Source organism: Phoenix dactylifera, chromosome 4 (genome assembly GCF_009389715.1).
Source record: "Phoenix dactylifera cultivar Barhee BC4 chromosome 4, palm_55x_up_171113_PBpolish2nd_filt_p, whole genome shotgun sequence".
NCBI lineage: Eukaryota > Viridiplantae > Streptophyta > Magnoliopsida > Arecales > Arecaceae > Phoenix > Phoenix dactylifera.
In genome coordinates this window covers 4,890,576-4,902,283 of record NC_052395.1, presented here as the reverse complement: position 1 = coordinate 4,902,283, position 11,708 = coordinate 4,890,576, and the positions used below count along the sequence as shown (strand labels likewise).

Here is an 11,708-nt window from a genome sequence, read left to right as displayed (position 1 = left end):
TATCCCCGTCCCACCGACAGGCTATGACATCCTAACTCAGGAGGAGAAAAGCAAAACACTTTTTCTATCCTTAAAATATCTTCATTTCTTCAAATTTAATTAATTTTAAACTTAAAAACAGCATGCCTACTTTTCCAGCTGCCACTCCCACTAAATCCAGAAATATTGAAGACGACTTGAAGTCCATCTTTCCCCATCCCAAATTTTGTTTTATTTTATTTTGGAAGCACATGAAATCATTTTATTTCAATGAATGATATTTTTTTTTTGGCCGGATGCTAAACTGATATCCATCAGCAGCAGCAGCAGCAGCAGCTCGTTTTGGTTACCACACAGAAGAAATCGGGGAATCAGGCTTCTCTTGTAGTTTCCCCCCTTGTTTTGCGCCACTCCCTCGAGAGCAGCAGGTGCAATGGTTTTTTGAATGGTCAAACCGCTTCGACTGGCAGTTCAAATGACCTAGAAACATTTCCAAAATTTGGATGAACCCACTGAAGCATGCAGCTAACAAGATAAAGAAAATGGAAGGATAATTTTCAACATTTTTTTAGATAAAGAAAACTAGCATCCTATTATTCCTCGGCTGTGCAGGTCTAGAAAGAACATCGAAAACATTCCTTTAAGAAAAAATGCATAAAAATCAACAAGATCCTGGAAGTTCGCCAAAAATTTAAGCTTGTGAAGCACATGAAAGTTACTCCAGACAAACAAACTAGATACTATAGGAGTGTACAAAACAAACCAAATCCGGAGCATGTATTTATATCCAAATAATGAAATGGCCTGAGCAAGATTGTATCACCTATGATAGCAAGTTAGCAACCACATTTTCAACGAATTCAAGAAGGCTTAAACATTGCATACAGCAACAAAAAGTACAGAAATGCAACAAAGTCAATCCACATATATCAAGGAAATAACCGATTCAAAGGTTTTTAGGTATCACATTTATTTTTCAAGTCACAATGCCTCCATAAAACATAGAGTCTGATTAGCAGACTCCCCCAACAAGAATCCACAAGATTCAAACTGACTTTGCCCCAACATTGCAATGCAATACAGATGCATGTCCATGTCTGAAGAACACAAACACAAAAAAGAGTATAAAATTTCCAAGACCACATACCAAACCTAAAAACCCTGATCAATAAGATAATCACCAAGCCTCTCAATGATCATATTGCACTGTCCAGGTGTCATTGGCTCATCATAAATGCCTATAATCAAAGCCATATTGGTTTTCTTGATGGTAACACCTGCAGAACCCTGCAAGCAATTGGAGAGTCAGATCAACAGTCGGGATTATCTAAATCAGTATCATTATCATTTCCTGGTGGACCAAGAGATAAGTAATATGAAGTAAAAGATTAGAGGCTCTTTCCACCTTCATAAATTTGGTGTAAGACAGTCAAAGTAGATAATATATATAAAAAAAAGACAATCAACACAAAAATGCAAAGCTTTGAACCTCCACCTCAACAATCAAGATGCCAATACAACAGCTCCAACTTATAAAAATGTTATAGATAGCAGATACAAGGGAAGTGCATTTTGAGAAGAAAGAATATGTCATGGGTGTCAAAAGGTTTTTTCGCAATGTCCTGTACATGTGCATTTGTCTATCACTAGCAAAAAATTGACCTATTAAGAATAATCTCATGCATTTAAAAAACCACTGACACGCCAAAATTACAAGTAGATGGCCTCATGCATGAAAAATATTAATGGTGAACGAATTATCCAGTTACCTTTTTGCCTCGAATAACAGCCCCTGGTTCACCTTGGATCACCATGTATTTTGTACTGCCAAGGTATAGACCAGTTGGTGCAAGAGATCCAGGTTCCGCAAAGTCATTCATAATGCCAGAAATCTCTTCAGGTTTGACCTACAATGACGGATTAAAGAAAACATGAGAAATATACAGAGAAACATCTGGGTGAAAAAATGCTCGTGCATGATTGGACCAATACAACTGATTTGGTTAACTAAGTGCCATGTATAATGGGGGGAGTGGAATGGCAATACCATAAAAGGCCGGTGTTTCAAAAATGCACACAGAGAGAGAGAGAGAGAGAGAGAGAGAGAGTGATTTGTAAAAATCCAACAGACAATCAAGCATCAGATTGAAATGTTTTACGTGAATTGGACATCTAACAGGTAGATCAAAGCATAACGTGTGTGCAAAACAAACTTAGATACCCCAAAAATGAGTGCACGACACCAGATAAACTGAACTAGCAGCACACCGAAATATCTCAAACTAACTGGCAATAAAAAGCATTTAGCAAGCTGTAGCATAGTGTATCGTATTAACTTTCTACCCTACCATAGAGGAATTTCTCCTGCATTGAATGTAAAGAAAACATATATGCCATATATGGAAACATACCCAAGTGATAATAGAAATGATACCACATAAGTCAAATAAAGCACTATGACATGAAACCTCAGATAATTATACAGGGCATGTCTATTGATGTCACAATAAGAGATGAATCCCTTGTCACCAGAACTTCGATGTCCATACATTATAATCTTAGAAGAAATTTGGTAAAACAATATAGCACGACTAATAAAACAAGAAAATATAAGTCTATACCATGAAAACCAACATTAGGGATATGGTGGTTGGCCTAAAAGCCTACTGTTATAATTGCCAACAAAATTTTAAATTCCTGGAGCAAATAGGTCTACTACTGTAACTTCCAATGATATTTGAATCCTGGATCAAATCCATTGCAACATTCAGGCTCAAGGTTATTGATAGATATGAAATTATGGATTCAACGACTATGATATTGAAACAATAAAGAGTGCAGAATTGAAATGGACTTTTCTTCACGGATGGTTAATTTTTACAGATAGAAGTTCAAGTAATCATAAATCTGATATGACCTGAGGTATCTATCAATGGTAAATAGAACACTACAGGAAAAAGTTAAGCAGAGGGGAGAGGAGACGAGATTAACCACTTCAAAAGATAGGACCTCCAAAAGCCTTCAGCCATTTCTTTTCATTGTTAGAATTGATGGCAAGTAGGTATTTGCTCCATTACACTTTAAAGATTTGGAGCTCTTTGATTTTACAACACCAGAAGGCAGAGAAACTTTAAAAGGAATATAAGAGAAATGATCAATGAGGGACTAGTTCCTTGCAAAATTACTTAATGCCACCATAATCTCAAGGAAAGCAAATATACTAAAATGTATTATTCCTCCACCCACTATTACAACCTTGCCACAAAGGTTAATCAGAAATAAGTTCCCACACTTTTCTTTGAGGCTTTAAGAGGTTACCATATGACATCTTAGATTACAAAATTTTGGCAACCAGACAAGGACCAGAGTTACCATTTTGATTTCAGGAACCCTAGGTCCAGACTGCATGTGCTTCAAAATTGATTCTAAGCTAGATGCCAAAGCTGGTAAATACTTGTGTGGAGACATGATTATGCAATAAATTTATCCAAGAGAGAGACAGCACCCCTTTCAAATAACTCTTCAGCAACAGGACTGATACACTTGAGACGCTTTGACTTTGTATCATCCATATAGTCATAAAGACACCATGATTATGGAAACCACATTCATCATACTTGCCTAGAAAGCTGTTAAAAAGAAACAATCACCCGCTTCAAGTAGTCATTCACTTCGATGTGTTTCCACTCCATGTTCTATTTAGGCTTAGGGCATGAATTATATAGCTAAATGATAAATACCATTGTAGCAATGTTCTTTTCAACTACCATTAATAGCTCAAAACAGGTAGTTTTGCAAGCACCAACTTACCACCTCGGTCGGGTCTTTGTTTAAGGGTTCAAATAGTACAATAGTTAACTGCAAGCTCAAAAAGGACCGTCACAGAAATTGCTGATAAAAATCATATCTTAGAAACTTCCTATGAACCTATGCAAACTATGCAACTTGATAGTATTATCACCAGAAACTTGAAAATAATTGATGTGATTTAAGATGGACGGTGTGCAAAAAATGAGCACAATACATGTCAATCCAGGGTCCTAAATTGGCAACCCATCCACAAGAGCCCATGGATATATTTCCACATATATTACACGTAGACATATGATGTAGCATGGAGCGAGTTAATAAACAAATTGACGAATCTTATCTTTATTACTTAATTTTGTGTCGTTTTCTATCTCTGAATTAGTGACAGCAATCATAATTTTCCAATGCTAAACCTGGGATTCTGGAATTCATTTTGGCCAAATTAAAAATACTTTATGATTTTCTTGATGAGCTTATTTTCTGGAACTGCTAAATGCATCAAGACAACTTGTTTTAACTAATGTTCCACTGGCCCGAAGCGGCAGAGATGTGATTAGACGTATAAATAATATTAAAGATCAAGATTAATCTAATCTAATAATTGGTTTAGACTGAGACTTGCTTTCTTAAAATTTGAGTTATTATAGCCTACATTAGATGTTTCAAATCTTTAATAATTTTTCAGATTTTTTGATTTTTATGAGCCTTATCCTTTGGTGTTTGTTGTTTTGTCAAAAAATTGGATCAGGCTAAAAATTTCAACCATCGAAGTTTTAGTGTATCTACCCAGTCTCTTATTTTAGTCCCACATAGGAAGTGTAAATGCAAGTGGTCTTGCATTTATTACTTCCCTAACTTTTGAATCCCAATTGGGCCTGTAGATTTTGGGCCAAAGACCACAGTCATGCAGCCATCTTGGCTCGGATATGCTATGCACATATATGGCATGAATGGCAGCACAGTCCAACAAGTTGCCCATCTGAGACACACTCTTATCTTCCTTTTTTGGCCAATTTTCTTATTTGGATTAATTCCCAAGATAGCTGCAAGTTTGATGAGCAACTAGCCATCAAGACATGCATCTCTAGTTGGATCGTGCAATTCAGCCAGCATCCACCAGTGTCTAAAACCAGAAAGAGGTAAAGATGGTAGTATGGCTCCTAACACCTTGAGCTTCAAGGACTTTCATTACCAAGGTACTACATTCTCGGAGAATGAGGTGCAGGTAGCCGAGGCCACAGATCTAAGCTAAGAACTATGAGCTAAAGATAAACTAAGATAAAGCAAGCTAAATAAAGGTAAATGCAAAGATAGGATACACGATAAATGTTTCATTAGCCCAAAGGTCCTTTTCCCGCATTCCATTCTAGTATTTGTACAATATATCCTACATGGTCAGATAACCACATCCACTTCACTGGCAGTTTCAGGAGCTTAGTTGTCATTTTGCTCCATCAATTCCGGGTATCTAGTTCGAGATCCCTTCATCATTGCTTTCCTCCAGTGCTACCATGTGGACGTGCCCACGTTCATCCTCAGACGTCATTATCAGTTGGGATGTGGTCTAAACACCTATATACTTGGTTGTCGGCATAGACTAATTGTTAGCCGTAAACAATAGCTAATTCCAGACAAACCGCCCAGCATAATTAGATCATTGATAAGCTGGTCTAAGGCTAGCCACAAGAGCCCATTATGAGTGCTTGTGGCTTACCAAATTGAACCTCTATATAAACAGCCTAGATTTAAGTTTCCCTACAAGAGAAGCTATTCTCCTTATGTTCCAAGTGTTGTTGCATTAACCTGTGATACAGCTCTCCTATTTTCTCCTCTCACTCTCTCTCTCTCTCCCCTCTTTTTCTTACAATGAATTTATCCTTTCCTTTTATCATTTTGTGACATTCTGATTGATCTCTTTCAAGCATATCAAGGGAGTTATCAAGCCATCCGCCACCATATGCTTGTGCTGCACTTAGAGGCTTCCTAGACCAAATTGGAGATCACTTGTACCTTGAGAGCTTACTCACCAATATAGTAACAATATTCTCCAAATTGAGGAAAAATTATTTAATTATTCTCAATGCTGCATTTGCTACAAATTTTTTTGTAAAAAATCAATTTGGAAAGATATTCTGACCTGCGCAGTTGTTTTTAGTTATTGTTTATTATTCATGTCTCGCCCATATCTATCCTCAAGTAAATAAATTTATATGATTTTAAAAAGTCTATTTTTTTATTAATTGTTCCTATTTTTCATAATCTAAATTTTTGACTAGGTTGCCCGATTTTTTCCAAACTCCAAATTTGTACCTCTAGGCTAATTGTTCCCATATATCAAAGTTGCGAGTATGATCAAACAAATCACACAAAAGGGAAAAATATAGCTCTTAGAACAATGCTTGTCACACCACAGATTCAAGCATGTCTACCACTTTTCCTTATCTTACGTATTTTGTTTCGAAAACATTTTGTTACAATTTTTTTTCAAAACATGCTTTTTAAAGCACAATTCTGTACTTTCAATATGTATGACCAACAGCAAATAAACGACCAACAAATCCTGAGGATTTGTACTAACAATCCAGCACTGCAACAAGTGGATAGTCCTTTACATCATCCACTTGACAGGAGCATTATGCAATATGGACCCTGTCGTCTCAGTGCAAGCTTTTGGAAATGCCTTACTTGGCCATTTCTCTACCCCTTTGCATCAGCACTAAGCCTCATTACAATGGTTATGCATAAGAGGCGATCAATATGAATCATGTTAGTTTTATACATCTTGATCTCATGGAAAATGCCTAAGCACATTACTTTCTTTTCACTAATTATCACTTGGACTGCCACAATAATATAACCAGATTATTAGTCATAATATTTTTTAGTAAAAAACAGCAATCATTTAGAGGACTCTTGCGAACTTGCCTCTAGCATGAGAAGACCTTCTCATTTTGGATTATTGGACTCCTCTCATTTTGGAACTCTATGGAATTATTGAAGCCAGCATACCATTTGATGCCGTCCCCTTAGTTTTATGTGATTAAACTAAGGGGAAAACAATGATCAAGAAAACCATCAACCTGGATCGCCTTGCCCCTCGGTTTCCACCAGTAACCTCCTGTCAATGGAGGATCACCGTCGCAAATCTTCCATACTCCCTTAAACCAGCCCTCAAATTAGTATTGATTGTCAAACTCGCTCATGGCAGTTAGTTGAGACAGTTCCCCGAAAATTGAGCGACTGTAGTACAGAAGATGTTATCGAGCTTCCATTAAACGCTGACTCGAGCATTACCTCGGGCTTAACCTCTAATTCCAAACCGCGATCCTCGATGGTTTATTGGAGATGATTTCTACGAATCGTGGTGCAGGATTCTTGATCCAAAAAAAAAAAAAAATCGAAGATTTTTCTCTGAATATGTATAAGGCCACACATGAGAAAACCACAAATATCCAATATATATATATATATATATATATATATATATATATATATATATATATATATATATATATATATATATATATATATATAAAGGAAAACGAGGGAGAGTTTCATTCCAGGACAAAATAAGAAAAAAAAAAAAACTAATACCAGCAGAATAAGCAGCGCTAGACTAAGAAACGAAAATGAGTTTTACAGGAAACTCCAACAGAGAAAACAGAACATATCAGAAATCTTTGCTAGATCGATCTATAAGATAAACCCAAGAAATTAAAAAAAAAAAAAAAACAATCCGATCCCTAGCCATGACACAAGACTATAACAGAAGATCCGGATCAAGTAGCACCGGTAGATCAACAACAGATTCAATAGAAATTTTAGCACGATCTAGGTGAGGAATTACGATCGATCGGTCAAACCCTAGCTGGATACCTGGGGGAAGGTCTCGCTCTGGGCCCAGACGCTGCCGTCGTGGCCGAGGATGGCGGCGGCCGTGAGACGCTGGCCGTCGATCTCGCACATCAGATGATCGTCGACGTACGTCTGCCACGACATCGTCTCTCCCTCTCTCACCGCCCTTCACTCTGCGTCGCGAGCACGCCGAAATGGTTCGACTGTTATTATGTCCTTCCTTTATATCCCGGACGCGGAGGAGCAGGCGTCCGAAATCCAAAGGTCCAATCCTATGGAACCCAACGAAATAAAAAAAACAAATATACCAAATAGGCTAATAGCCACATGGCATAATGTCAATGGTCAGAACTTTAGCACTCGTGGCTTGATGACCAATAGTTTCGCGAAGCGTAACGTGGAGATCTTTGTTATGCGCGAGAATTGGGCCTCGAAGCCATTCAGCGTTCTTAGGCTAAGACCGTCGTCAAGTGCGGGAGAGGATAGGAGAGGACACCCAGTACGAGCGACAGCAGCGACACAGCTCTCACCGGTGGGGCCACAGCTCTCACCGGTGGGGCCAACGGCCCACAGGCCCGATTCCCCCCATCGAGAAAACGATGCATGTCCCCGTCGCCCTCCACGTCAGGATCTGGGAGGGCGGTTTTTTTTTTTTTCCTTTTTTTTTTTTTGGGTACCCCGATAATTCACACCCTGCTCGCTTGGATATAGCCAACAAAATACAAAAACATCAAAGCAGAAAAGAAATATAGCACTATATCACGCTTTCTCCAAACAAAATCTCTAAAATTATGAACCGTATAGGAAGCAACCCAGTCAGCTATACTATTTACTTTCTTGTATATGTGTGTAGTCTGATAGGCATTACAGTCCTACAGTAGCCCGCGAATGTCAGGTAGCAGCGGCCTGCCCTCGTCTGCACATCTCCGACTTTTGATCTAATTAATCACTGTGGCCAAGACACCCTCGAGGATAATCCGGTCAGCACCGAGTATCCGTTGGGCATAGGATATGTTCTCTCAGGCGGCTCTGAGCTCGGCACACACCACCGAGGAATCGAAGATCTACTGGTCTCTCATCGCCACTAGTTTGAAGTCATGATCTCTAATAACTACTCACGTTAATCTAACATGAATGCAATTAACTGAGTCAAGATACAATAGGTGGAATAAAAATAAAGATATAATATCAGTCTATGTCTATAAGATTTTTTCGGAATGATGGGCAATAAAAAAAAAAAAGCAACCCAATCAACCAATCGTAGGGCTTCCGAGAGAACTGTTGCTGGAAATTGGACCCGGGGGCAATCTTTGGTCGAGGGAGAGGGAGCTGCGGGTCACCACGGCGGGGCGGCGACCAGTCGGCGGGCGGCGTCCTCCGTTTGGGGTGGCCGGAGAGAGGGAGCAGGGGGTCCTCACGGCGGGGCGGCGATCCGTTAGCGGGCGGCGTCCACCGTCTGGGGTGCCTGCAGGCAAGCCGGTGGCCGGGTTTTCCGGCGCCGGCCCTCCGACGCTCAAGTCAGGGAGGGGGCAAAGTGTGTAGAGAGGAGATAAACAGTATTTGTAGGGCACGGAATTTCTCCCCCAACCCCCTCCTGAGAAGCCAAGGCTTCCTTTTATAGGTGGGGGTCGGTTTACCTGTGATGTAACAGGGCGAGGCCATAGTACGGCTCGGCATGTGGCTCAGGTCGGCGCACGGTCAGGCGAATCATTGTGCTGATGTCGGCGGTGAGGGCGTCGTACGACCCGAACCAGTACGCTACCAGGCGAATCATTGCATTGGTGTCGGAGGTATGGCCGAGATCAGAGACTTATCATGGTTGACCAGACTCTGCTGGGCTAACTTGCCGTGGAGAGCTGAGAGTCCGTAGATGACAGGAGCCATACGCATTAAATGTGGAGTAAGCCGAAGATCCGCATTAATTGCAGAGTAGGCCGGAGATCCGCATTAATTGTGGAGTAAGCTGGAGATCCGCATTAATTGCAGAGTAGGCCGGAGATCCGCATTAATTGTGGAGTAAGCCGGAGATCCGCATTGATTGTTGAGTGAACTGGAGGTTTACAGTAGCCATGCGCAATAAATGCTGAAGCAGCGGCAGGATATGGTCCTCAGTTGGACCTCGGAGGAGTACGACCGTAGTAGGTGGCTGACAAGGGTAGACCTTGAGCATCAGGATTTTCCTAGGTCGGAGGTCTCGAGGTCGGATGTCTTGAGGTCGGGCGTTCCGAGGTCGGACGCCGACTTTGGCTGTTCAGGGTCGGCGATTGTGCGGCTTCTTGGGGGCATTCGTATCACTTGGGGGGAAAAATCTTATTCCCCCAACACTACCCCCCGACTTCCGAGTTCGAGCGGCTTGCGGGCTCAGACGTGGGAAGTAAAGTCTATCATTAAAGTTGGGGGGCGAATCTCGTCCGCGCCCACGTGTTTCTCGGAGTTTTTACGGCGAGACCTGCGCCCTTGGGCGTTTCGAGGTTGCTTTATTCAGCGAACTTATGGTGGAGCTCGTATCCTTACGTTTCTCGGAGCGGATGTAACGGGGGTGGCGTCTCCTGGATCGCCAAGATCGCTTCGTGCGGCGGACCCATGATGAGGGTCCTCGGGCTCAACGAGGCGGCGCCTCGATCCCGTAATCGAGACTCCCCGCTTATCAATGAGTGTGCCGTTACGGGGTTCAAAACGGACACGCGGCATGACCTAGGGTCGGACGCTTCCGATCTCGTATTACTGGATCATGGATCCGGCGAGGTGGAGGCTACATCGGGGCTCCACGTGCCCCAGGGCCTTATTAAATGAGGGGAGCGGAGGTGCCGTCCGCTCGTTCTTCAAGGCGATTCGATTCTGCGGACCCATAATGAGGCCCCGAGGTCCGATGGGACAGGGCTTCGATTTCGTACCCGACTTATTGATCCGGAGTGAATACGGTGCCTCGGCCTCCGAGGTCGACACGTGGCGCAATCCGGTCGGGGGATGGGAACCGACCCTGCCGATTTGGGCCGTCAAGGGGGTCTATATAAGCCCCTCGAGTTTGCCCTAAAGGTTTTATTTGGCTGCCTCTTATTTTTGTTGTCTTTCTCCCTTGCTTCCTTCCTCAACCGAACCTCGCCGTCGGTGCTCGGAGCGATTTCCGGCGATGTCCAATAGGTCCCTACCCTGTGATTGCTAGGGTTCCTCTTCTCTTTTCCTCCCAGTTTTCATCCTCTGCTTTTAATTTTATTTCGCTCTCCTGTGAAATGGGTCTTGGTCCGGAGGAGGTAGGGTCAAGTCTATCAGGGGAGGAGTTGGAGTTAATCCGCTCCCGGTTTTTCTTCCAGCCCGGATTTCGTCTTGAAACTGCGGGGCCGGAAGACAGGGTGATGCAGCCGCCCCCAGGTCGAATCGCGGTTTACCGCGAGACGCTTTGGGCCGGCCTACGGTTCCCTGTTCACGAGTTCGTGAGCAACTTGCTGGTCGAGTACCAACTCGTCCCAGCACAGCTCGCTCCGAACTCGTGGAGAACCATCATCGGGTTCCTCTCCCTGTGTCTCGGGCATGGGATCCCGATTACCGTGAGCGTCTTCCGTCGGTGTTTCTTATTAAAGAAGAACCCAGCGGACGCGGAGTGGCTATACTTTGCCTTCCGAGGCGGTATGTCGCTCTTTCACGGGGCCCCTTCCTCTATACATGAGTGGAAGGGGGATGGCATGATCTGGGAAGTGCTAAGCCAGTTGGAGAAGACCCCGAGCCTGTGCTGGCTGAAGGTCCCGAGGTCATCACCGTGGACGACCCCGCGGATGTTGCTGCCGCCGCTTAAGACTTGGCGTATTTTTTCTTTTTCATTGTATCCGAGGTCGGCTCTTGGATGGCCGACCTCCAATTTTGTAATTGGCCTTCTGGCCCTTTGTCAATGAAAAAATACTTTTGTCATTCTGTGCTCGTCTTTCCCTTTCTTGTCGTGAATGAGGCTAGAGCCTTAGCTAACCGCCTTGACGACCTCTAACTTTGTATTTTAGTTTTCGGGCTGCTTAACGAAGTTGCCCTTTTTCCTGAGTTATATCTTGGCCTTCTCAGATTTTAGTTATTCCGAC

General features: G+C 42.5%; 1 protein-coding gene across 1 annotated transcript; it reads right to left on the bottom strand.

Annotated features, from left to right (window-relative positions):
- Positions 1-884: 884 nt before the first annotated feature.
- Positions 885-7,914, bottom strand: LOC103714349 (profilin-2). Its single transcript, XM_008801557.3, has 3 exons — positions 7,666-7,914; positions 1,749-1,886; positions 885-1,266 (listed from the first exon to the last, which is right to left on the bottom strand). Exons 1-3 carry the CDS (start codon positions 7,786-7,788, stop codon positions 1,132-1,134), a joined length of 396 nt encoding a protein of 131 aa, XP_008799779.2. The 5' UTR covers positions 7,789-7,914; the 3' UTR covers positions 885-1,131.
- Between the last annotated feature and the right edge of the window lie 3,794 nt (positions 7,915-11,708).

Excerpts from the sequence above, each read along its gene's own strand:
- LOC103714349 (XM_008801557.3), bottom strand. The coding sequence starts at position 7,788 with ATGTCGTGGCAGACGTACGTCGACGATCATCTGATGTGCGAGATCGAC. Across the intron at positions 1,887-7,665 it reads AGAGCGAGACCTTCCCCCAG|GTCAAACCTGAAGAGATTTC; the intron begins GTATCCAGCTAG and ends CCGTCATTGTAG. Across the intron at positions 1,267-1,748 it reads CTGTTATTCGAGGCAAAAAG|GGTTCTGCAGGTGTTACCAT; the intron begins GTAACTGGATAA and ends AATTGCTTGCAG.